Source organism: Lepisma saccharinum, chromosome 11 (assembly GCF_977018435.1).
Source record: "Lepisma saccharinum chromosome 11, izLepSacc3.1, whole genome shotgun sequence".
Classification (NCBI taxonomy): Eukaryota; Metazoa; Arthropoda; class Insecta; order Zygentoma; family Lepismatidae; genus Lepisma; species Lepisma saccharinum.
Window position 1 is genome coordinate 48590789 of NC_139239.1, and position 25098 is coordinate 48615886.

The following is a 25098-nucleotide window of genomic DNA, read 5'->3' on the forward strand; positions in this document are numbered from 1 at the left end:
AGAGGTGAAAATACTTTCACACGTACTGTTACGAAAGTAAAAGCGTCTGCCGTTTGTTTATAACTTCGAATTCGAAACCTGTTAGTACTTAGTACATATTGAAGTATAACTTCTGTGCTTGTTTACACGAGATTTTATTTTTTTGATTTTGATGTTTTGATAAGGAGAGAAACATGACGTTTTATTCAATAGTGACATTATAGATTTTAAATTTGAATAATTATGTGCAAGGATAACGTTTATTAACTATGGGTGAGTCACTTTCTAAAATTAAAGACTGCGTGGAAAATAGTGCTATTGGCGATCAGCTGAAATCGTGGACTGGGAAAAGACCACGAGAAGATGATGATGATTCTGATTTAGAGTCAAACTCGGAGCTCGAAAAAGAGCTCCACACGCCCAAGAGGTAGGTAGGATCGTTAAAAATATATAATAATAATAGGTTAAATTATTATCAAATAGTTGTCACATGTGTAAACTTTACAGATTTCTTTTCCACTAGGTGCTAAAAATAAAAGTCACAAATACGTTATTTGCTAATACATTACTTGATATCCGCTCATTCTAGGGTTTGTCGTGGCAATTTTTAATGGATTCAACATAACAAGACTTGGGTAACAGTTTCATACATCGGAGACACATTTCTTCAATTTTACACAAGAAACTACACAGTTCGTTATATCGGAGACACATTACAATCGGATATTTTGTGTTTCTCATGGTTCGTACTTACGAATTGTGTATTGCGGAACATAGTTGAAGGTGCCATTATGCTTTTTACACGAAAATAACATCGATTGTTCACATTACGAGTAATTCTTTTGCTTCCTTTCTTCCGTTGCGGAACATATAATATGGCGCGCACAGCTGTGGCTCATTGCGTGTCGTGCTTGTGTTTTGTCGATTTGGAGTGGGTATGCAGTGTTTCAACCTTCTTAACCGAAAAATACCTAGTTTCGTGTTCATTATGTCATCACAAGCCATTGACGGATAGCCCCAAAAAACCATTGACAGATAACCCCAAAAATTATGCACGATAACCCCACGAACCATTGACGAATAGCCCCAAAAACCATTCACTATAGCCCCACGAACCATTGACGGATAGCCCCATGGACCATTTCCGGCAAGGTTAGGTAAGTTAAAAAAATTCTCTTAAAAAAAGGCACGTTTGGAAACACTGGCGAGACCGCGTGACTTTCGACGCTCGCGTCATCTGCAGGTACATAATGGAAACAAAGGCATAATGTTGTCGCTTTGCACAAAATGCAAGTTTATTACATCAAAAGTGCTTATTTCTTGTTGTGCAGCATTCTACGGTGAGAAAATACATCCACGAACTTTCAAATGCTACAGAAACTCATTTCCGTAAGTAGTTTCTTCTGTAAAAATTAAGAAATGTGTCTCCGATATAACGAACTGTTACCACCGGATGCTGCATACATTTGATGACGTAAGTCCCTGTCAGTGTTTCAACCCCCCCTTTTTTTTTTACTATGCTTGCCTAACGTAACCAAACCTAACCTAACCTTATCGGAAATGGTTCGTGGGGCTATCCGTAAATGGTTCGTGGGGCTATCCGTAAATGGTTCGTGGGGCTATCCGTCAGCTACCCGTGCATAATGTACAATTTGCACAAGTGACGAACACTATAGTAGGTATTTTTTGGTAAAGATGTTGGAAACACTGCATGCCCACTACGGTAGTCAAGATTTCCTGCCATATTCTGTGTTATGGAAGCGAAAAAAGCAGTCAATTACTTTCTATGTGAAAAATTGTGTTTTTTTTGTGTAAAAAGCATAATGGCACCTTGAACTATGTTCCGCGATACACAATTGGTAAGTACGAACCATGTGAAACACAAAATATCCAATTTTAATGTGTCTTCGGTCTATGAAACTGATACCCAAGACTTGATAGTGCCTAAACCTTGTACATTTAAAAATTAATTATACATACACTGTTACACATTTAGGTAAAATTTTTGTACCCATCAAACGTATTTCTTCAATTTTACAGGAGGAAGCACTTACCGAAATGATTTTCTGTATACTTTCCGAAGGTTTCTGAAGTTTTTTCCCCCTCACTTAGTATATTTTGCCGGTAAATCATGTAAACATTAATGTCTCTCTGATGGACAAAAGCTGTTGCCTCTATGTCCTTCTACTACGTGAATCAAATGTTGCGTGCGTTCGATGATGTAACCCCCGGTCAGTGTTTCCAACCACACCATTGTTTTCCAAGAAGATGACAATTTTAACTATGTTTGCCTAACCTAACCTTGCCGTGAATGGTTCGTGGGGCGATCTATGCGTGGTTCATGGGGTTTTCGAACCTGGGAAGAAATACAAAATCAGTAATACGAAAGTAGGTATTTTTCGATGAAGAAGGTTGCAACACTGCATAAACCACTGATCATGGACGACGCTAGTCAAGATTTCTCTGCTATATTGCGTGTAACGCAAGCGAAAACGAACAAACAAGAATTACTCGATATGTCGAAAATTGAGATTATTTGCGTGAAAAAAAACGAAATGGCATCTTCAAGAATACTTAGGAATGCAGAATACGTAAGTACCAATTTGAAAATAAAGGAATTTCGACGTTTGGCGGTTACTGAAATTTTAATCACATTTAAGCATACTGCTAATGATGATATATTTGACATGGAAGTCAAAACTTTTGGCCCAAGTTCCTTTTGTTTTATTGCGATTTCATCATGCTACGAATGCAATTTTTACATGGTTCGTTAAAATAAAGTCCCTAAATGCATTCTACTAAGATTCCCATTTACTTCTACATTCATTCCCACCCTTCTATGATATTTACTGTCGCTTGTCGACGGAGAATATCTTGTCCATTAGAAGTGTGTAAGGTAATTTTCAAGTTGTTTTTTCAACATAAATGAATTTTTAGAGTCCAAACAGTGCTCATTACTTTAAAGAAGGTTCAAATTTCGTGTGACAATGATTTCCAAAATTCTACGATAACACAGGGCCGCAAATTAAATTAAATTTAATGTTGTTTTTTGTTTAATAGGTGGTGAACTTTATTATTTGTGCCATGCTGATCACGAATATGAAATTCGTTTTTCTCTATCACGCAAGGTTTTCTTACAAATCAAATTTCAAAATTTGGGCTTTGTCCAATATTGCATACTGTTTTATTCTAATTTTTATTTTCTTCAATCAGAATAAGTAGCTTATCACACTAAATGCATCAACATGTTTATTTTAAAATGAATATAGACAGACACAAAGGACCCATATAATATAGAAAACAACATATAGCAGTATATAATATACACACAAGAAAATCATTACACAATACATGTTTTTCAGTTCTGTTTAGCATGCTTTCTTCTGTAGGCTTTCCTAACTTTCTTGTGATTTTTTTCTGGCGTTTCTCTGTACAATGCCCAACAGTAGTCAGTCATCATGCTAACACTCCAATGTCCTTGATACCTTTTCTCCATATCCCTCATGTCCTGAGGCCTTGTTCCTCACTTAATTCACCGAGATTTTGAGGAAAGTTATCAAGGTGTGAATGCAAGAAATGTAATTTGAGATTCATGTTACAACCCAGCTCTTGAAATTTAAGCAACATATTCTCAACAACTTCTCTGTAATCCCCAAGAAGTTCAACACTACACTTTTAAATGCTATCCAAGCATCTCTTTCAGCTACAGTCATTGTTTCCTCGAAGTCTTTATCATTCATTAATTTCCTAATGTCTGGTCCAACAAAAACATCTTCTTTCACTTTGCTGTACGACAGGGATGGAAATTTGTTGCATATGAACTGGAAACATTGTCCTTCCTTGTTAAGTACCTTCACAAATTGTTTAATCAGCCCTAATTTGATATGAAGAGGGGGGAAGTACAACTTTCTCAGGACTGACTAAATGTTGTTGCACGATGTTCTTTGAACCCGGGATCAACGTTTTCCGTATTGCCCATTCTTTTCTTTCCAGTGGTAATTTCGTGCCCTACTATCCCACTCACAGATGTAACATGGCATTTTCGTATATCCACATTGTAATCCAAGTAAAATGCTCAAAACTTTAAGATCACCACACACCAACCAACCATGGTCCTCATATTTAATTTTATTAAGAACAAGTTGCATATTGGTGTAGGTTTCTTTTAGTGACACAGAATGAGCAATAGGAACTGAGGGGAACTTATTTCCATTATGTAACAGAAATTTTAAACTTGTTTTATTCGAGTCAATGAATAGCCTCCAATCAGTTGAAAGACAAGGAAAATTTAACTTAGTCAGCAAACAAACACGAGAGAATCTTCTTTCAAGAAATAAGGCACAATATCTTTTTCTCGGTGTCTGTACCAGGAAAATGTTGTTCCACAAGCCAGCAAGTTCTTTTCGTTAAGTCTGGAACCAAGAAACTCACCTGATTCTTTAGATAAATTTAGGTCTCTAACTAAATCATTGAGTTCGCTTTGAGTGAAGGGTATAGGGTCACGAGATCCATGAGGGGGGGTTATAAATGTAATCTTCCATTTCACTTCCTTCCAGTAAATCACTTAGTGAATCAGGATCACTTACACACTCAAGACTTGATGGAGGTGTCGGTACAGGCAAGTCTGGACCGTGCAACACAGGTCTCATTGCAGAGGGAATATTGGGATACACTATCCTCTTCTTGTTTCTAATATTTCGACCTACAATTTCACAGGAACAGAAGTAACAATCATTGCTGTGATCCTAAGGCTCCCTCCACACCATGGGTATTGCAAATGGCATAGATGGCCACTTTCCCGTGCTCCAGTTTCGTAAAGATTCCACACATGATCTACATACCTTATGTGGGGCCCACGATTTATCTTGATCTCCTAGTTTCATTTTAAAGTATGCGTAATATGCTCTTCTTACAAAATATATAATTTCCTGTCTCTGTACCCGGGGAACTTCCTTATGAACATATAGCCTTGTCACTGTGAAGGACTTTTAATTTAATGGAAGCGTCACACTGTAAATTGTTCGTAACAACCATTCATAATGCGCAGCTCTTCGTGGATGTATCCGATTAATATCGTGTGCAATGGCATGTGAACTTCTCTCCCTAGACATCACTTTGATCTCGATGCATTACCGATGCGCTAAACATATTTTAAGGCATTTTTCTAACACCTTGAAAAGGAGCAAATTGGTACAAGAATTCAGTCATAACTTTTTACTGGTTAAAGATACATCAAAAAAACCTTCACCATTGCATTTCTCGTGAAATTATAGCCTGATTTGATATATCATATCACCCCCTTCCCATTTAAAATTCTGAAGTTGAATTCAAGATGGCGGACATCAAGATGACCGCTGACCGTGCAGGTGGCGTCAATGTGGTTCCCCCTTGGCCTGGCATTGATTGGTCATCACCATTTCCACGTTGCGTGCTGCAGTGGCCTTGTACCGAGGGTGTTAAGTGACTTTTTGAGCCACCCTGTATATTGTTTGTGACAGTATTTTGTATGATATTATGTAAAAAATTTGAAATGGCAACACTGATGTCTACATAAAAAAATATAAACAAGTTTTAGTCAAAATTTTTATCAGCTGATTCACCATTTTAACAGTTTGCAGTTCACAAAAAATCAATCTAACAGCTCCCAAATTAAGGTATGTGTACATTACATAATTCAGGAACATATTTTAAAAAGTTTATTGATGTATCAAAAAGGGTTTTTAAAAAAATTACAATTAAGTGACGTGGGGTAATTTGGGTGCAACTATTGGTTATCTGCCCGACCCTGTGGCCGAGTGGTTAGCACATCGCGCTGCAACGCCAAGGGTCCCGGGTTCGAATCCCGGTCGGGTATGGTTGTTTGTGATTGTCCATTTTCATCCATTTCATCACTCATCCCCATCTTCGCAAATTAGCCAAGAGGCACAAAACGCGAAGTAAAATAAACTAAATCAACTACAACTACAACTATTGGTTATCTGAATACTAACATCAATGTTCTTTTTTTAGATCATGCCACGGACATATATAAAGAATATTAGAAATAATAAAGCTTATTAGAATGTATTGGATTGGATTGATTTGGTGTTTTAAGTCCACTTTATGCACAGTAAGGCTAATCGGGACTGGACCTACAGTTTAAAGTGGAATTTGAACCACTATGTGCCTCCACCAGGTATCGAACCCGGGACCCCTTGATTACAAGGTGAGGACGCTACAACTGTGCCAACGGGGAGGCCCTTATTAGAATGTAATATCATAACAGGGTCATGTCTGTAAACTACCCAAAGTGAATGTGGACAGGTTGTACGAGAATACAGGGGGCAGGTCACAGCCCAAGATGCTCGGAGCAGAAATCGCTACTCTGTCAAGTTTCTTACGAAATGTAAAGGAGGTCACCTCTATATCTTCCCAGAAAAATATCATATTGAGTGGGTGGATGAAGGACAAATCTGTCTGTCAAGTGTTTTCTGTCCTGATTTTAATGGGAGGTACAGTAGAGCGTCAATTATCCGAACGTCGGTCAGCCGAACGACCGCTTAACCGAACTGTGTACTCGCTCACTTTCAGATATCTGTAATGAAAAAAGTACGTGACTTAGCTGCTCGTAAGCGTGTAGGCTTGCTTAGACAGACCAAAATAAAGGATTTTTTTAAACGTTAATTTTGTGTACTGTGTGTATTGTTCATGCAAAATGTGTATGTAATATGTACATATTTTTTTGTTTAATAAACTGTACCACATACTATATATTCCTACTAAAGTTGCCTTTGTACGTTACTTTGTAATACATACTTAAAGAGATGCCTGTTTTTATGAATAAATTTACTGTACAGTACTTCTTTTTGGCAAATAAACATGTACAGTTCGATTATCCGAACAAACCAGTTTTCCGAACACCCATGTCCCCCAATTACTTCGGATAATCGACGCTGTACTGTATTTTAAATTTATCTATTTTTCATCTTTTCATTCATGTATTTGTTATCTAATTTGATAAACAAATAATATTATTTCCTAGGTTACTTGCATTTACCTGTGGATGGGTTAATTTTGTTATATAATGTCTTCAAAGTAAGTTTAGAATGTATGCTTGATATTATACCCACTTTCCCCTGTCCCTGGAGTAATTTGGGTAAAGATAAACAAAGTATTACTATGGTAACAATCAAAGATTAATTTTTATAAGTGACATTAAACCAGTTGGGAAAATGAGATTGCTAACATATATCAAGATCATTAAAAAAATTTACCATGGGTACTAACTAGAAGGCTTTAATTTTGAAAAACGCTAAATTATATACGAAAATTACCCCGACCTACCCTATTTATACATATTTCTTGAATCTGGATTGTTCAATATGTGCTAAATGTAATTCATTAGTTGTTTTCATGAAAAAGGCTTTTTTTTCCCAATAAACATCAGCCATTAACCAAATTTTAGCCGGCTTTTATAACCTAAACAGGGAGTTCAAGAAACATTGCATATGCCGTTTTGTATTGAATGCATAATTGTAATACTCTCCACATAGTGCAAGAAATACTATTATTGCTGTGGTAATGGTAGGGAGGGTGTATGGGCAAAAAGCATTTTGTAATTATTGAAATTTGCAAATATTTTTTTTTAATATGATAAGTTATCTTTCTTTTAAATTTCTACTTGTAGGAGGAAGACAACAAGTACATCTAAATACATATATAGGGCTCTGTTTGAAGAGGGTAAGAACTCTGATGTCACTGTCATAGCACTGGGAAGAAGATGGCTCTTGCATAAAGTTTACCTGTGCCAGGTATGTGAATGGCTTTACTTTTTTTCTTCATAAGTAAGAATTCTGCGAAGAAGCAGGGTTGAATATTTTGAATTATAGAATACAATGTGATGGTTATGGGATTGGGGGTATATACCGTATTTACTCATGTATAATGCACACTTTTCTCCAAAATTTTTGCCCCCAAAAACTGTGGTGCGTATTATGCACGGAATAATTCAGACAGCCAACATGAAACACTACAGGACCATTCCATGATTTTGTGAGACTTGTTTAAGGAACCCTATCATGTTAGATATCATTGTAAAGCTTAAATTATGCAGTTTCTGAATATGGCAACAGTATTCCATTCAAAATGGCGACACTAATATGTGCAATGAGATTGAAATAAGCTCATCACAAAATGAAGGAGAGTTCTGATTTTTATGGTACTTTGGATAAATAAAAAAGATAAGGAACATATATATATGGAGTGTGTAAATGTCTTAATTGAAGAAATCTTGTGCTGCTAACTGCTAGTTTGAAGGTCCTGAATGTGCTTCTTATAAATGTTACATTAGTCATGGAAAATATATACATTTTGAAGTTCTTTTTAGAAAAAGTAAAGAGGAAATGAGCAAAACCATGTATAAAATTTTAAAGGCTATTTCCCACGGTTTTTCACTTTGTAATGTAATGTTCTGTGACACCAAGAAAAGCAGTGCCATTCTGGCGAAATTCAAGCATGCACCTTCCATCACATGGAATGCGTATTACCGGTATTTATTGGGCAAGAAATAATGTGAAATAACTTCCTGAGCACTGCAAATCCATAAAGCAATTTTGATCTTACTTTCTACTATTACAAAATAAATAAGGTGGTTAAGGAGTGAAAGCTTTGGAATGCTAAACACAGTGAAGGGAGAGGGAAACGTGGCATGGGTTGGTGACTTATTGTTTACACAAGAGGGTATTCTCCTCTTGGTCCACATAGCAACAGCATTGAATAGGTACGATGTCATTCACATTTGATCGGCATAGCAACAGATTTACGACCTACAACTAAGAAAGCCATTTCTTGAACTCAAATTGTACTTCACATTATATACGAGATATAATTTTTTGTCACTTTTCCCCATCAAAAACCAGGGTGCATATTATACACGTGTAAATACAGTATTAACCATAAGTTTCAGGAAACTCATTAAATAATCAACTTGCAGACTCACCACCAAAGTTCCCTGGTTCAAGTCCCAGTCTGAGAAAGGGTATTAGCCAAAAGTGGCAGAAAAGTGACACAAAATAACAAAAATTTGAATTCCATAAAGAGCGGAAAACATTACTTGGCGTAATGAATGGCAGTAATTTTTGTTGTTGTTGTACTAGAGTGTGAAATTATAGCATTAAGAGCAATTGTATAAGATAAATAAGTATATTTATTTCAATGAATTGTCATTTCAGGTTGCATGTTACTTGTCCCATCAAATGTATTGAGTTATGCCTAAAGTACATGTTCATATTTTTCAGAGTCCATATTTCGCAAGCATGTTTTCTGGAGCGTGGAAGGAAGCTCTTCAAGATACGATTGACATAGAAATAGCAGACCCCAATATTAATCTTGATGGTAAGAATTGTCAAGCTTCACACACAAAAAAAGAGTAATTTTAACAACATATGTTTGCAGAAATTGTACATGGCCTTGCCTGTATTGAAATCACAACACAAAACAAGATAATACAAAATAACACAATAAATATTACTAAGGTGGTTTTTATTCTTGCAGGGACATTTCATCCTATTTGTCCAGAACTTTTTCAAGCTTACACTATCAAGATATACTCTCACACAACCTTAGATGGCTAGTCACTCTAAACTACACTAAGTTCTGCAGAACTAGGATGAATAAAAACCACTTTAATAGGAACATTTGTTGTATTATTTTACAATGTCCAACTGTGGTTATGGGAAGTTTTTTTTTTTTTTACCAAGATGCTTGAAATATTTTGGTTATGATGTTGTGGTTTCATTGACAGAGTGATAAAGAATTTTAAAAATGTGTATTTTAAGTAAAGCAGTAAGCTTTACCTATTTGCTTTGATTTGTTTTCACTTCATCCAAATATTATAAGTAAAAATTATCTTTACAACATAGCATGACTTTTTGCTCACATTTGCGATAAACACAGAAATGATGAACATTGATTTCTACACTGTATTCCAGTCAATATTCCAATTATATGACAAATTACAGAAAGCTTTATTGTTTCAGCTCTAACCATTGTGCTGGGAGCTCTCTACCAGGATGACTTGGTGGTGGAACCTGCATATGTAGTGTCCATCTTAGCAGCTGCCACCCTCTTCCAAATGGAAGCGATTATTGAACAAAGTATGAACATCATGCTCGAGACTGTAAACATTCAGGTTAGTCCATACTTTTAACTGTGTCATGTTTACATGTGTTACAAAAACCAAGATGAAATTACAACACATACCTCTGTTTGTAGACCTATTTTTTGTATGAACTTTGACTCTTCTCCAAGGATGGGATACTCAAATACAAGAAATGGTTAAAAGTTTGAAACATGGTATAGAATGGCATGCATTAGGATAAAGAGTATAAAAAGAAGATTCCGTGATCATGTTGTTGAATGGCCAGCAATTTTCCTCAACTACCACAGAATGGTGACTAATATGATGAGTATCTTGTTTCAATTAGAAGCTAATATTTTCAGTGGTGATTATAAGCCACTGGTGCACTATCTGGTAGTGCTGCACTGGTGCCAGCTAGTATGGGTGTATGCACAACTTTCCACCCATGATGGTACTTGATGTCTGATTAGATTATTAACATCAGCAACACACAATTCTGAGAGTTCCGCTCAACAATTTTGCATTGCTAGTTCTCAAAGTCTGAACTTCAAATACTATTCTTCATACATTCCAACAACACACAGTACGTAAACCATCAGAGTTGTAATATTTAGTCTTTTAAGAGGAAACAAGAATAATGCTGTTTTTATTTATTATTATTACTTTGTACATGCATTGTTTATAACAGACCCTGAACAGCTAGTTGATAACCATATCAAACTAAAGTATGGACTGTGGATTAATTAGGGCATGCAAATAAACATAGCAGTCAAAGTAGTTAAGTGTTCAGCTAATAAATTTATTGTGTTGTATTAACTTGGTGTTAATGTATTACTTAGACGTTCCATGTACAGGTTTCACAAACATTCAGTTATGATGTCATCCACACACATACACCACAATATCCTAGTTACGGATAAATTTGAAACTGTATGAATGGGTAGAGGAAAATCGAGGAGAACTGCACTGATCTGTTCGGTAGGACATCTAATTTCCATGTACTAGACCCAGGTTCAATTCCCAGGGTGGGTGACTTCAGGTGGAAATTTCCCCAGCAATGTTCGTGCATGGAGAGGCTCTGAGGTTCGCCCAGTCTCTAATAAATTAATACGTGAGAGGCTAAAGACTCGAGCATTACACTGAGCACATTGACTCCACAAATATCTGAGTTGTGAATGTGTGGGGCCCTGTCTTCACATCCCGTCTTATGCCTTCACAGCATATTGTGATGTGATCCAGAAGGAAAGCTCGTGAACACATGGATAGGTGCAATTCTTCTCTCTCTTTTCATTCTTCTGTTGTTAATTTCTTCATCATGTTTGATCTGTGGAGTTGGAGGTGACAACTTATATTTTTTGGAATTGTGTTGGTATTAATTTACTGAAATTACTACATCAGGAAACTGTAACATGTAGGTTACATTACATTCCTAAATTGAACTAGCAAATTTCTTGGCAACACAAAATTTCTTACAAATTACGAGTGGTGGTTTTTACTTTTCATACTTGGTTCATGTAAAGTTTCCTATCTGTGTGCAATGTATGACAAAGTACTGTGTTACTCTTCTTGAGCAACTTCCTCAGGTTTGTTGATTTGTAGCCTTTCTGATACAGAACAGTGGTATTTTACCTTTGATCAATAGTTTTATTCTTGTAGGGCTAACAAGTAGTGTTACTTCTCACACATATTTTTAATATTTTTCATAGACTGTTACAAAATATTATGAAGCAGCTTGTGAATATGGCGTACCTGCTGTGAAAGAAGCTTGCTTGAAGTGGCTGCGGGTGAATCTTTTGAGTGCCATGCATGAAACACCAAAGAGATTACGAGAAATAAAGTAAGTAATTACTATAAAAGTTTCAGATGTCAAATCATAGGTTCACTTTTTTTTTAATGAAAAAGGTAATATATTTGTAAATTGTTCCAAGTTAGCTGTACCCCTGAAAAATAATCAAACTAAAAGATGGCCTAATGTTTATTGTGATGCTACCAGGGCAATAGCCTTACCTACCTTGATTACAAAGTGTTTTGCCCATGCACTGGCCAATACTGGAAACCACATACAGTGGAACCTTGATTTTACGCTTTTGAGGGGACCAAGCTCAAAAAACTTAAAATGCAGGAAAATGTTAAATCGAGAAACATTCTATTACATTTTCCTATATTGAGACCATCTAGATTGAATGTATAATGCAGGAAAATGTAAAATCTTGGAACATGCTTTAGTGGCTAGATCATGACTTAAGAACTAAGCTCACTTGGTCATGTATGTGGCTTTCACTCATTGATGTCCCTCGTCAAATGCAAGTCTTATGTTAACTGCCACAGTTTGTATTCCTGTCATTTGCATCTTGGTTCAAGGCAAGTAGCATTAAGTTCTGTGTCAAAGTCTTACTTGTGAATGTACATTCATCGAACTGCACTGTGCATTGTACCAGAGTTTATCATCTTGGTCCTTTGAAGTACAGTGTTATGAACTTTCTGTTATGGGTACATTCTGAATCTACCTTGTACAAGCAAGTCACATGTTTCATAAATGTTGATGCATTATTTCCCAGAGTTCCAAAAATTGCCATGTAATAGTTTTGTCTAAATACCCTTTGACAACAGCATTGTGGGGAAAAAATGGATTTTGTGTTTAAATAATTGCATCATCTGAAATTATGAATATTTCGAAGCAAAGCTCTGGTAAAATGACATGATATAATTCAGTGGCATATCATAAGTCCAATATCTGGGATGTCACACTATGTCCGTTGGTCCTAGCCTGTGGAAGAAGGGAGAAGACTAGGTTCTCGAAAACTCCTTGTACAAGTGGTACACACAGCTATGTTGCTCATTCTCGGTGTCTTCAAGGAAGACGTGTGGCCACACAAATGGCAAACAGGTTACATACTACTGAATCACCATCATCTCTTTGCATGACCAATTTTATGCAAATTTTCAATTTCTCTTTTGTATTTAAGCCCCTGGGTGTCAGATTTTGCAGGTAACTTAGCTACTATGTATGCTGCTGGTATAATTTCAATTAAAAACTATATTTCAAAATCTATCAATATTCTGAACTATTTTCAATTGTTTTAATTTACAGCTATCAGCATTGGTATCAGTATCATGTAAAGTGTTATTGGCTCAATGCTAACCCTTAATATAATAAAAAAAAATTATACAGAATGTTTTTATTACAGGGAAGATTTGATGGAACACTTAGTGAAAGACCCAGAGCTATTTGTGGTGCAGACTGAGTTTTCATTGTATGTGATACTCAAACTGTGGCTTTACCTGAGGCTGCATCCAATGTGGGAAGGTTCTCACCAGGAGGCCATGCTTTTGTCTCATCGTTATTTTCAGGAAAGAAAGAGTAAGTGTCATTAGTTGTAAAACTTCTATTTAAATCAGCAATCATACCAAAGCCTTGTATTATAAGTAAGCATTTTTAGCTTCAGGACTTGAAGTTTGGTCCTCTTGACTATAAATGCTATTAGCTTTCTCTCACCCACTGTGTTAATGTAAGATTTATTCTTAGGTTTTTTTTTTGGAGCAGAACAGTTGTTTAATTCTAGACATTACAGTTAATTTGATACAAGAAACTGTTATATATCTTGTGCTGGTTATTTTATAACAAGCTTCATGTTTGCATCAACAGAATTGGAAAAAAAACACTTGAATATTACATATTTTGATGAATCAGTTCCGAGATGGTTAATTGTTTCTTTGTTGTGGTTGTTTGTGTTTGTGTAATTACATTCCTGTACTTCTGGCAATTTTCCTTCCACATTCAAGCTGAGGATTGTCCATTTTTGTTGTCGGCTGAAGGAGTGCAGTACCTGAAAGTGTTCCAAGGTCTCAGATTCCAGCATCTGCTCAACCATTATCTTGATGTAGAAATGATGCACACAGACAAAGTTCTCCCGAGTGAATGGTTAACTCCCTATATCAAGTTGCAGTGGTACCAGATGTTGAGGGTTGACCAAGGTATCGACAAAGGGTAAGTGTTCTTTGGTGCAGTTGGTTGCATGAAACGTTCATTTTTTTATCGGATCTGTATGCCCTTGGTTATCAAACTTGTGACACCACAGAGCTTTGAAAGACAGCACTGTCCAGTAAGTTCTAGCATCTGAAGTCTCGTCATTACTGTTATCTGTCTTACTAGATCACTTCTATTTTTTTCAAGTAACTACACAATTATCCTCACAGTGCTAGGCCAGCATGGAGATTGAGTTTTTGTTTTAAGTCCACCAAAGCACAGATAGGCTGATCGGGACTAGACCTACAGTTCAAAATTGGATCCGAAACACTATGTGCCTCCACCAGGTATCGAACCCGGGATTGAAACTGGAACTTCTCTCGCTTAAGACAAGAATATGGTTGCACAGCATCGATAATATTATATTAGGACTGTATCAACACTGGTTGTTGAATCTGGGAAGCTGTTTACCTTTTTTAATGAAGTGAAATTAATATCAGTCATAGACCAATGACAGGTCATTGGTCTGTGACTGATATTAATGTCTTTATTTCAAGAGAATATTGTACATTTAAAGAAATATATTTATTAAGCTCCCTAGATTCAACAGGGCTAAGACCTGCCAGGTGGCTTTTTAGTGGAATACTGATAGTGGGATCATCACTGGCTTTCTGCTACTCTTTCAAGTGATCAAACTCAGGACTACTTGTACCAAGTCAGTATTTCTCTATAAAAATGCTTTGTTTTGAATATTTTTTTTTGCAGGCATTGGCTGCCAGAGAGAATCAGTCAGGATACTGTCTATAGCATTTGTATTTTCTTCAAACTGGCCTGAGTGACACCCAACTGCTATTACAGGGTGTCTACAAAAACAACAAATCCAAAATTCTTGACTTTTTTTACCTGTTTTTCATTTTTCTTACCCTTAATTTATACGACCCCTACTTAGGTAAAGTTGGAAATTAGCAATTTAGAAAATAAATATTTATTTAATGAAAAACACCAAAAGGTCAGTTAACTGAAAACTGAAGCTGTACTGTAAGAAGAGAATCAGACTTGCTTTATCTATTAATGCATCCTGGACTGCATTTGGCAGACTAGCAAGGCTCTGGTATCCTGACTCACAGCCAGTGTAATCTTATGTGGGACTTGTGTTACCGTCCCTATATATTTGTGATTTTCCCTTCAACCATCTCATCCTCATGTTTGCGATTAGCCAAAGGGGCAAAAAGTGATGTAAAATAAATTAAATCAATCAGTCAGTCATTGTTGATAACAAGATTTCTTGACTTTTCATTGACTTCTTGACCTACTTGTTGATTTATTTACTTTTACTTGACTTTCATGACTGGTAGACACCCTGTATTAAGCTGACCTCTTGGTTGAGGATAATCCTTGGTAAAGTTTGTAAGTTACAGGGTACAAAACTGACATAAGAAGAAGTCGGTTAAAATAAACAACATCCACTGCATAAAGAATGATTATAAAATATGTATGGAACCTTTCAGACTGAACTGACGAGCAACAAACCTTCAGAAATAAATGCAACCTTCTACACTAGAGTGACATGATGAGCTGTACATGCTTCTTGCTTACATGTAATTTGAACTGGGCCATTTTTACAATAGCATGCATCATGTTGCTTCAGTCTATTGGTTGCCCACATGCAGTAAATGCTTTTTTTTTTTTTTACAGACTAAAGGAGAAAGTGCCTATTGTAGAGTTTGTGGTGATGTTGCTTTTAACATTAGTCTGGAACCCCCATGTCACTTGTCGCTTTGGAGTTAAAGCTCTATTAGTCAATGTCATCTTACAGTTAAGCAAAAGGTGGAAGTCTAAAATAAAATTTGCACACAAGACCATACAGCAAACTGGATTCAACCCACCTAAGTTGCAGACAAGTCCAATTGGACTCTTAATGTCTCAAGAGCATTCTCCTACAGTGTATGTATATATATTTCAGACCTAGGCAGTTGTCAAAAGAAGACTTCCTAAGCAATTGCCTTCGTTGTGGAAGATGTGTTCCAAATGCGGGAGAGCATCTGTGGCGCTGGACTGGCTTTAATTTTGGACTGGATTTGATCATGCACTTCACGGGTAGAGTCTTAAAAATCAGAAGAAATCATCGGAATGACCACGAAATCATGATAAGCCAGCTTGTCAGGAGGCATATAATGTACAGGTCAGTATGACAATTGATTTTTCCATGTAGCAATTTGCTGTTTAAACAAAAGCTTCGTAGCAACTGTTCCAGAAGCTTATTTTTTGTATTTAAAGTCTTCTACATCATCCCTGTAATCATAGCTCTTTTTTGCATGTGCAATTTGTATGGAACCATACTTAAAGGTCATCAGTTTAAGATGACTTCATAATCAAATTGTGTCGAGCTTTTACTTCAGGATGGTAGCATCATAAAGGTCTGTTGAACTCTGAGTTACGTATTATGAAATTTTAATCAGTTTTATGCCTTATGTGCACATGTTTACTTTATACACATTATTTGGATTGCATCAAATTGTTTTATTGTAGGCATTTATGTTGGCATCTCACCTTTTCTGGGGACTATAGGGCATTGTCAATGCTCGACTATCACAAATTCCATTTTGGTATTGGGATTATGCTGACACAAGATTAAATGCATATTTCCATCACAAGGCCCTTATTACAGCAGCCGTTGTGGAGGCGGGAACAAATATAAAGCCGAAGACATGAATTTTTGTGCCACTTTGGCTAATTTGCAAAGATGGCAATGAGTGATGAAATGATGAAATTGATGAATGGACACTTACAAACAGGCATGCCCAGACCGGGATTCAAACTTGGGACTCCTGGTGTCGTAGCACTATGTACTAATCACTCTGCCACGGGAGCCGGCTCAAATTGTTTTCAGCAGGTGAAGATGATGTTAAATTGGTCCCAGGTTCACATATGATCAGTGTGGTATTTGTAGGGGGGATGGGAGGGGATATTCCCCCCTCTGGATACTTATGTCCCCCTCTCTGCTTCATAAATTTTATCCCTGGTGGGGAATGGTGTTTGGGGGGAAACAAGAAATTATTGGCAATTTAGTTACTTTTCGTACTTCGCCATTCAATTGCAACATTTTCTGTCAGACAACTGGAAGCTCCATTTGGCGAACACAGATGTGGCCTCAAACAAGTGGCCAGGGTTGAAGATTACCTCCCCTCTTTCCTTTTCTTTGTTCACGGAATTTGGTAGCAAAATGCATATGAAAGTTACAATTTAGTTGTCACGTGACTCGAACTTGTCACCTCAGAACGTCTTAATTTGTATGAGTGGAACAATAGTACACAAAGCTAGCCTACATGGAATTTTTGATGCAAGCGCGATAGCCCTTTACAAAGTCACTTTTTAAAGAACAGTATGTTTTTTTTTGTTTTTTTTGTTTTTTTTAATAATGAGTTAGATTTCTTTGTGAAGCTAGAATGTTAGTGGAAAAAGTGAGCATTACGAGTTCCAGATTCTGCTATATCAGGAATCTGCCTTCAAAATTAACGAAATCTGATAAAAGCTGGTGGCAGTGAAGGCTGTGTTGGTCAAAGGATCAGTTTTGAAAATTTGCAAGTGCATCTACACAAGAAGGAGGTAGTAGTCAAGTGTTGAGTTTCTTTGTTTGTTGCCCATGAAAGATTTAACAAATGTAAAATTACGTAGCTGGTACATTACCTTTCATTGTCCACCTAACAAATTTTCAGAATTAACAAGCTAATAGAACTTGTGTTAAGCTCCGGTGCTGAGATGCAAGTTAATGAGTAATTTTTATGATTTCGCAAATGTAACGGTAAATTAGCAACGTAGCCTTGGGTGCTATGTTATGTGGTAGAAAACTTTTTGATTCTGTCTCCCTGCAAATGTTATGCCCAAGTTTGATTGAGATCCCCAAAAGTTAGGTCCCAGACTAGATTTCTGGCGGTGGGCGTCAAAATCTCACTTTAAAAACTGTAGGCAAAGTTCCGATTAACTGTTCTGATCATAAAGTGGATTTGGCTATTTCTTTCTGTCAAGACAAAGCTTTTTTTAAAAAGTTCAGTGACATAAAACGAAGTCTGGAGTGACGTAGAATTTAATATTCTATACAGCTCATGAATACTAAATCATATTACTTCGTTGTTTAAATCTACTTTATTGGTGTCTTCATATTGCCTAATTTATCATACATTCTAACTACTGACCAGTAAGGGTATATGTTGCACATATGGAAATATTAAATAATAGCATGTGTAAGTTTGCATAATATGGAACTTGTAAGGTTCTTATCTCAATGCATTGCTACCAACTAAAATTTACTTCCTTTCCTCATAGAGTAACTGTTGTATCTATAGACGCTCAGAGGCAAGTAAAGCACATGCAGACAACAGAAATTAAATCCATAGGACTCCCGAAAAATCAGGAGGTAAGTTAAATAATACTTAAAAGTATATACCTTATATATAGTGAATAAAACTGGTTTCATTTTCTCATAGTTTACTTCAAACCTGTAAACCTTTGTTACTCCTGTCATTCACCCTCTCCCCAAACAGAAGTTGTCCAAAATCTTTGATTACAACTCAACTACATGTTTCAATCAAAACGTCTTTGTAATCTATATTTTTGTGTTTATAGCTTATATGATTGCCACTTTAAACTCCGTGGAACAACAGTCCCTTGAGGGTTCATTAGTTAACCTGGGGTGAGCACCTTTAAGTCCCACATTATCTGGCTTTCTAGATAGGAGTGAGTTATCAAAAGCAAATACCTCTCTCTCTCTCTGTAAGAGTGCATATATACAGGCTAAAAAATGCAATTTCCCAAGGAATCATAGCATCAATAAGAGACTTCAGTGAGCAAAACATTATCAAGGAAAGTTGTTCACCGTGATGTCCTCTACATGCTGTACGGAGACCGTGTTGTGTAGCAATGCCCTGTGTGTATATCTATAACTTAAACATTGTTTTAAAGATCAATGAAGATACAAAGAAATCTCTTGTTTATTAAAACATTGCGACTCTTATTTTTTTTCTTTATAGGTTGCCATTTTGGAACTTGATGACCAAATAGAATTTCCAGTATTGCTGTCTGTAAATCTGGTCGTGGTGACACCTCCTGTGAAGCCTTTATTTAAGCAAACAGTCTCTCAGGTGGATATTTCGTCTGACAACACTGAGTGATCGATTGGACAACTAAAGAGAAAATTTATTTTGTATTCAGTACTTCCACGATGAATTTGCTGTGTATTCAGTGTTGATTTTTTTAAAGTTGCTCTAAGATAAAGTATGATGGTTTACATCTTTTTATTTTTGAAATTTTTTGCGATGCAATATGTAGAGTTAAACCCACACTTAGTGTATCCAAGATGCTGCTGAACTAAGCAATTGTATGGTTTGACTTTCCCCATAAACATGTTTTATGCAGAAAGAGACACATTTTGATGTATCTAGTAGCATATGTACTAAAATTTAATTTACAGTACAAGAGCAAGTAAGGATAAAGTATTTTGATAAATTTCAGCTCCATGGTTTTGCAACTGTAGAGTTTCCTTTTTTTCTTCAAAAGGTTAAAAATCATAATCGTTCACCCTTTTCAGTATCTTGAAACTCTTCATTCTGCCTCTTCTCTACTATACTCCTTAAGAATTTCATCTCCACTGGCTGCATCTTCCTTTTAGTGTCCAATTTCCCTGTTCTATGCATAATTATTAGGATCCTGGACTGATACCAACGTATCAGGTGGAATTTAATCCCTGGTACTGGCTGATACTTTTTGCCAGTCTGGATGTCTCGTGGACTCCCTAAAAATGTTGGACAACATTTTCACAGAGTCTATATATCCTGTAAATTATGCAAAATGCATATTGTCAATATTTTAGCAACAAGTTTGCAGGAAGAATATTTTTTTTTTACTAAATTATAGTGTGAAATCATGTAAATTTAAAGCAAAACTATGGTAGATTCCTATGATATAGTCCCAGTGGATACTTATATCTTGAAATTTCTACACATTCTAAACTACTTTCAATTCTTACAAATTCCAAGTATTGTTAGGAATCTCTAAAAGAATTGGTAGTGTTATTGGTGCAGAGAGGTGTCAGCTTAGACACATGGTATATGTTATGTATTTCCTTGTATTTCATGGGCACATGCGGCCATGCGGTCCAAGCCATCTGACTGAGCCCACGCTACAGGATGCATGCTGGTTTGAGTCTCCTGTGGAGTAAGCATAACAACTTTTCTCCTGAGATTTCAGCCAGTGTATGGACCAGTGGTCACCCCACAATTGTGAGGAAATTGGAGAGCTACAAATGAGTAGCGTAACCCAGTTATGCAAACCTACAACAACGACTGGGGGTTTGTCGTGCTGACCACACATCACTCCAAAACTGGTTGGATGATGGCCCATCTCTGGTAGGAGTGAGGCCAGTAGTCAGTAGATAGACCCTAGCCCTCATGGACCGTTACGCACAGGTTATTTATTTCTTCGGCATCACAATTTGTAATATTACTGTGATCCAAAGAGCATTAGCCTTAGCTAGTAATGTATTGCTAAGATGTATGTAAAGCAAGCAGGACATTTCCCCTGTCTAACTCTCAAGTTGAATATTTACCATGTGTTTTATTACGCGACATACTTTAAAAAAAAGGATAATATTGGTTGTGTACAATTAATGCAGTGTGCTTCATGCCTTCTTTGCAAACTTTTAATCTCTTAAATTATTGTTTTAATGAGCTAGGAGTTTATCCTTGGCAAATACAATGAAATAATCTTATTTAGTGGTGCTTCTCTGGCACTTTTGACTAATCACAACAATTAGGAAGAATACTGATTGTACGAAATTAATGATAAAGAAACACACAAAAAAATCTCAGGCCATGACTCAAACCTGGAAACTTCAATGAATCAACCTCTCAACATGCTCAGTTATTAAGGCATCTACCAAAAAGAATGATCTTATAGATCTGTGGAGCACTATGTACAATGAAAATAAATATCGTTAATCATGTTTCTTTCTCTCGTAAATGCACATGATAGCTATGAAAAGTTCTCCAGCAGACTTAGTGTTTATATTTTTTTAAATCCTCTTCCTGACTTATTTATAGAGGCATATCAATATTCTTTTTAAATCTATGACATGATGCTAAAGGCAAATTTCTACTTTCAATGACATTTCCAATTCTTCAAGGCAAACTTGCCAGCTTTCTTGTCAGAGTGGACAATGTAATGTGATATGAAGCTAGAGGTTTGATCCCTGATCAAGTCACAGATGTATCATTGTGTTTTACCTATCATCAGTTCATCAATTATCATCCTCAATCTGTATTATTATTATTACCTTTTTATATTTTCTTTGAAATTATGCATATGCTCCTTCCATTTCTTTGGGGCTTCCACAAATCATGTTTTAATTTTTAATATTGTTTCATATTCCAAAATAGAAATGTTAATATTTCGTCCTTGTGTTATTTTAAGCCATGTTAACATTTAATCAAGGGGTTCCATGTTCGATAGCCTGTGGAGGCACATAGTGGTTCGGATCCCACTTAAAACAAACAAACAAAAAAAAATAAACCATATTTTATTCGAACAGGTGTTCTCAGGTTATCAACCAAGTTAAATCGATGTTAGCTTCCAATGTTTCGAGTGCAAACGTTGGATGTTAACGCCGATTTAATATGGCTGGTAATCCGAGAACACCTGTTCAAATCACATCGCCAGGAAAGCTACAATTCCTATTTATCATATTCTATATATTTTACAAAACATATTTGCAAAATATAAATATTGCCATCTAATTATAGAAAAGCCAGTTAATACATCCCAATAGATTTGCAGAAATTTGATTCTTATGTAATTTTAGAGTAATAAAAATTGTAAGTGCCGATACTATGTACATATTGAATATATATAATTTTGTCATAATGAACTGTGTGTAAAAATTATCTAACGAGAGAATGTAGTAAGTGTGCATGTGTAGAGATACAAGTGTGGGAGATGAAGAGATACTAGTATGACAAATATGAAGAAAATTTAGATAGTGTTACGCCAGCCAGTAGAATACTGGCATTTGTGTACATACTGTATATTTTCCTGCCTGTGCATTTTTGCAATGTGCCTTAGAAATGGGAACGCATACAGTTTTCAGTCAATAATGCATTTCTATAATAAAGAAAATGTCAAGAAATGTACTGTAATAGTTCTACAACATAATAATTTAGGCCAGTTGCATATCGAGTTGTGTGTCGATTCTTTTATTAATTGTTTTGTGCAAATACCAGTGTTGTGTTCATGATATTTAACCATAAGCTGTATAATCAATTATTACGTTCAGAGTTCTTTTTATAAAATGATGAAATTTTTATGCATATAATGTCAAGTTTAGTTCTGATGTATATAATGGCACAAGGTTTCCATAGGATTTCTAGAATTGCCAGCTTTCTTATTTGCTTTTTTGTTGTTTCATGTCACTTTCTTGATGATTCGAGTACAGAGAAAGAAAGGTGGTGAATGAAGTTGCTTCTCTCAAGATGCTGTGCTGCTATTAGCACGTGGTACCTCAGCTGATTCTTGTTAAATAAATTCAACACAATTAGAGTTTGTATTAGTTGTGACAATTGAGAGAAGTGTGTGTGTGTGTGGTAACTGGATGAGTTCAGCGACAAAATAGGGCTGAAGGTTGCAAATTGAACTTGCATGATGAACTTCTGCTGCTGACAGAATATTCAATTTTGGTAATGATATTACAGTGAAAAAAAAAGAGTGACAGTAAGCAACTGAATGCATACAAATGTAATACTAATCTGAAACCTACGTCATCTATTTTTCCTCTCGCATTCAGAATCTTCTTCTTGAGCTAGGTGCATCTTCTACGGTTGAACAGTATCTGCCTCGTTCACTTACGTCTCTCAACATGCCAATTCTTAACACAATCGCTTCTCATGCCCCCGTGATTCGTGTCATTTTACGTACAGGTTGATATTTTCAGCCTTGTTCGTAATATGGTACTCAGTGTACTTTCACTGTCTCATCCAAACGTACACCTCAGTCTAGTCTTTTGTTCCTTCTAACTCTGGATGTGTTTTCATAGAAACATTGCACTCCACTGCACACTGTTCTTTCTCTGAACATGTTTTGAAGCTTTCTCGATGTGTGTGTCTACCTCTGAAACACGAAAAGAAGACCTGAAGGCACAAACTGCTGTATGTAAAGATCTAGGTACATTTTTGTATTCATATCTCAGCTTCTGAGAGGATGAAAAACTAGCCAACAGGTGGTTATATGTTACAGTAGGGAAATAAGAAGTGTACGACGCTCAAATATTTCGAAATAATGTATAGCGTAAGAGTAGACATTTTCTTGATAAATTAGAAATTTGATGTCAATATATAATTTTTATTTTGCAATTTTCTAACCCATATGAAGTTCAAAATTGAACTTTGAGGGGGTTTCCATGAAGAAAACCACATTAAATGGGAACAAGGAAATAAGCGTGCTGTAATTTTATTTGTTTTGTTATACATCCATAAAAGGAAACAAGCATATTTGGGCATTCAATATGAACACTTACAGAATCTCTGCATGAATTCCACATTTCATTTTATTGAATGCTTCTGTTCCAACCTCTGTGAAATCTTGTGCATTAAAATTCTTGGCAAGTGTGTGTTGTTAAACAAAATTAGAAAAAAATTTAAAATTTACCTGTAGTGGTCAATAAGCACACAAATCCAACATTTGAATTGTACAAAAGATTCAGCTCAGGCTGCAGGAATCTTGAACAGTTTGTAATTTAGGTCAACTGCCAATATCATCTTTGGCATATTCAAGCATTTTCATGATCCACCATTTAGAATATCAAACCATCTCCTTGTGTATATATAGTTCCCATTACGCTATTAACTCCCAAGAATATTTTTTTCTGCACAAAAAAGGTAAAGTGTTCCCCTGTGCATAGCACCACGCCATGAAGGCATATAGGGGGTGTGGGGGTAACACCCCACACTTTCTTGATCCGGTCGTGAGTGGGGGTGATGTGATCAGCATCACGCCCCTGACCGCCTTTACCCCCCCAGGGTTTCCCCCAGGTACCCATGTTATTCGACGCTGGGTGGGCACCGGGGCCGCTTCCAACGTTAGAAAAGTTCCCGGATTTGAACCGGCCGGGGATCGAACCCGGGACCTTGAGCATGGTAGTCAGACGCGTTACCGACTGAGCCACCGCGGCCAACATTACAAGAACATTACAGATATTTTATTGAAAGTTACCAGCAATTTTACAATCATTGTTGGTAATAATTACTGAGGAACAGTGACAAGTTGGTGATATAGAGAAATTAATGTTTGCATTTACACGCCAAAACAGTTAAGAGAGGAAGCACTAGAATTTCTCAAAGAAAATGAAAGTGGTTAAAGTATGCATTTAATGTTTGTAGAGAAAATCTTCATGCAGTGTTTATGTATATTATTTTTAATTATTTTACACTAAACTGTAGTTTCACTTATGAGACAATCACAGTATTAAATTTATAGATATTTAGCTATTTCCAGACAATTTTGGCTGGCATTAATGAAAACGACTCTTTTTTTTTTAACATGATTTCCAGGATATTATTTGGATTCTGTCAAACTGTCTGCCAGCATTTTGCATACTTCTCGACACCTGATTTCCAGAAAATTATTGGTTTGGCCGTATTTTATATATTTGAATTCATGACATTTTTGGGGCATAAGTGTTTGTAACATATCTTTTGGGTTCTCAGAAATTTGTAATAACCATGAAAAATATCTGCTTGTTAGAAGAAAGTGGCTTATTATGATTTTGTCTCTTCTAAAGTTATCTTACTACAATAGTACTTTTAACTGTACTTAAAGAAGAGATAGAATGCTGTTTGGTATATATTAATTTCACAATTGCTTTATATAGTGTTGTAATCTTGAAGTTTGTAAATAATATTGCTGTAAACTATGTATGTATTTTATATAGATAAAACATATGTGTATGTTCATCATGTATATAGTAGAGCTAAATTATGAAAGTTTTTATATA

General features: G+C 36.0%; 1 protein-coding gene across 1 annotated transcript; it reads left to right on the forward strand.

Annotated features, from left to right (window-relative positions):
* The first annotated feature begins 62 nt into the window (after positions 1-62).
* gcl (germ cell-less) lies at positions 63-24009 on the forward strand. The gene is made up of 10 exons (XM_083131053.1): positions 63-406; positions 7646-7769; positions 9255-9351; positions 9996-10147; positions 11803-11933; positions 13285-13457; positions 13880-14084; positions 16027-16245; positions 18387-18477; positions 19091-24009. Exons 1-10 carry the CDS (start codon positions 249-251, stop codon positions 19229-19231), a joined length of 1491 nt encoding a protein of 496 aa, XP_082987179.1. The 5' UTR covers positions 63-248; the 3' UTR covers positions 19232-24009.
* Positions 24010-25098: the final 1089 nt, after the last annotated feature.

Excerpts from the sequence above, each read along its gene's own strand:
- gcl (XM_083131053.1), top strand. The coding sequence starts at position 249 with ATGGGTGAGTCACTTTCTAAAATTAAAGACTGCGTGGAAAATAGTGCT. Across the intron at positions 7,770-9,254 it reads ATAAAGTTTACCTGTGCCAG|AGTCCATATTTCGCAAGCAT; the intron begins GTATGTGAATGG and ends CATATTTTTCAG. Across the intron at positions 16,246-18,386 it reads AGGAGGCATATAATGTACAG|AGTAACTGTTGTATCTATAG; the intron begins GTCAGTATGACA and ends CTTTCCTCATAG.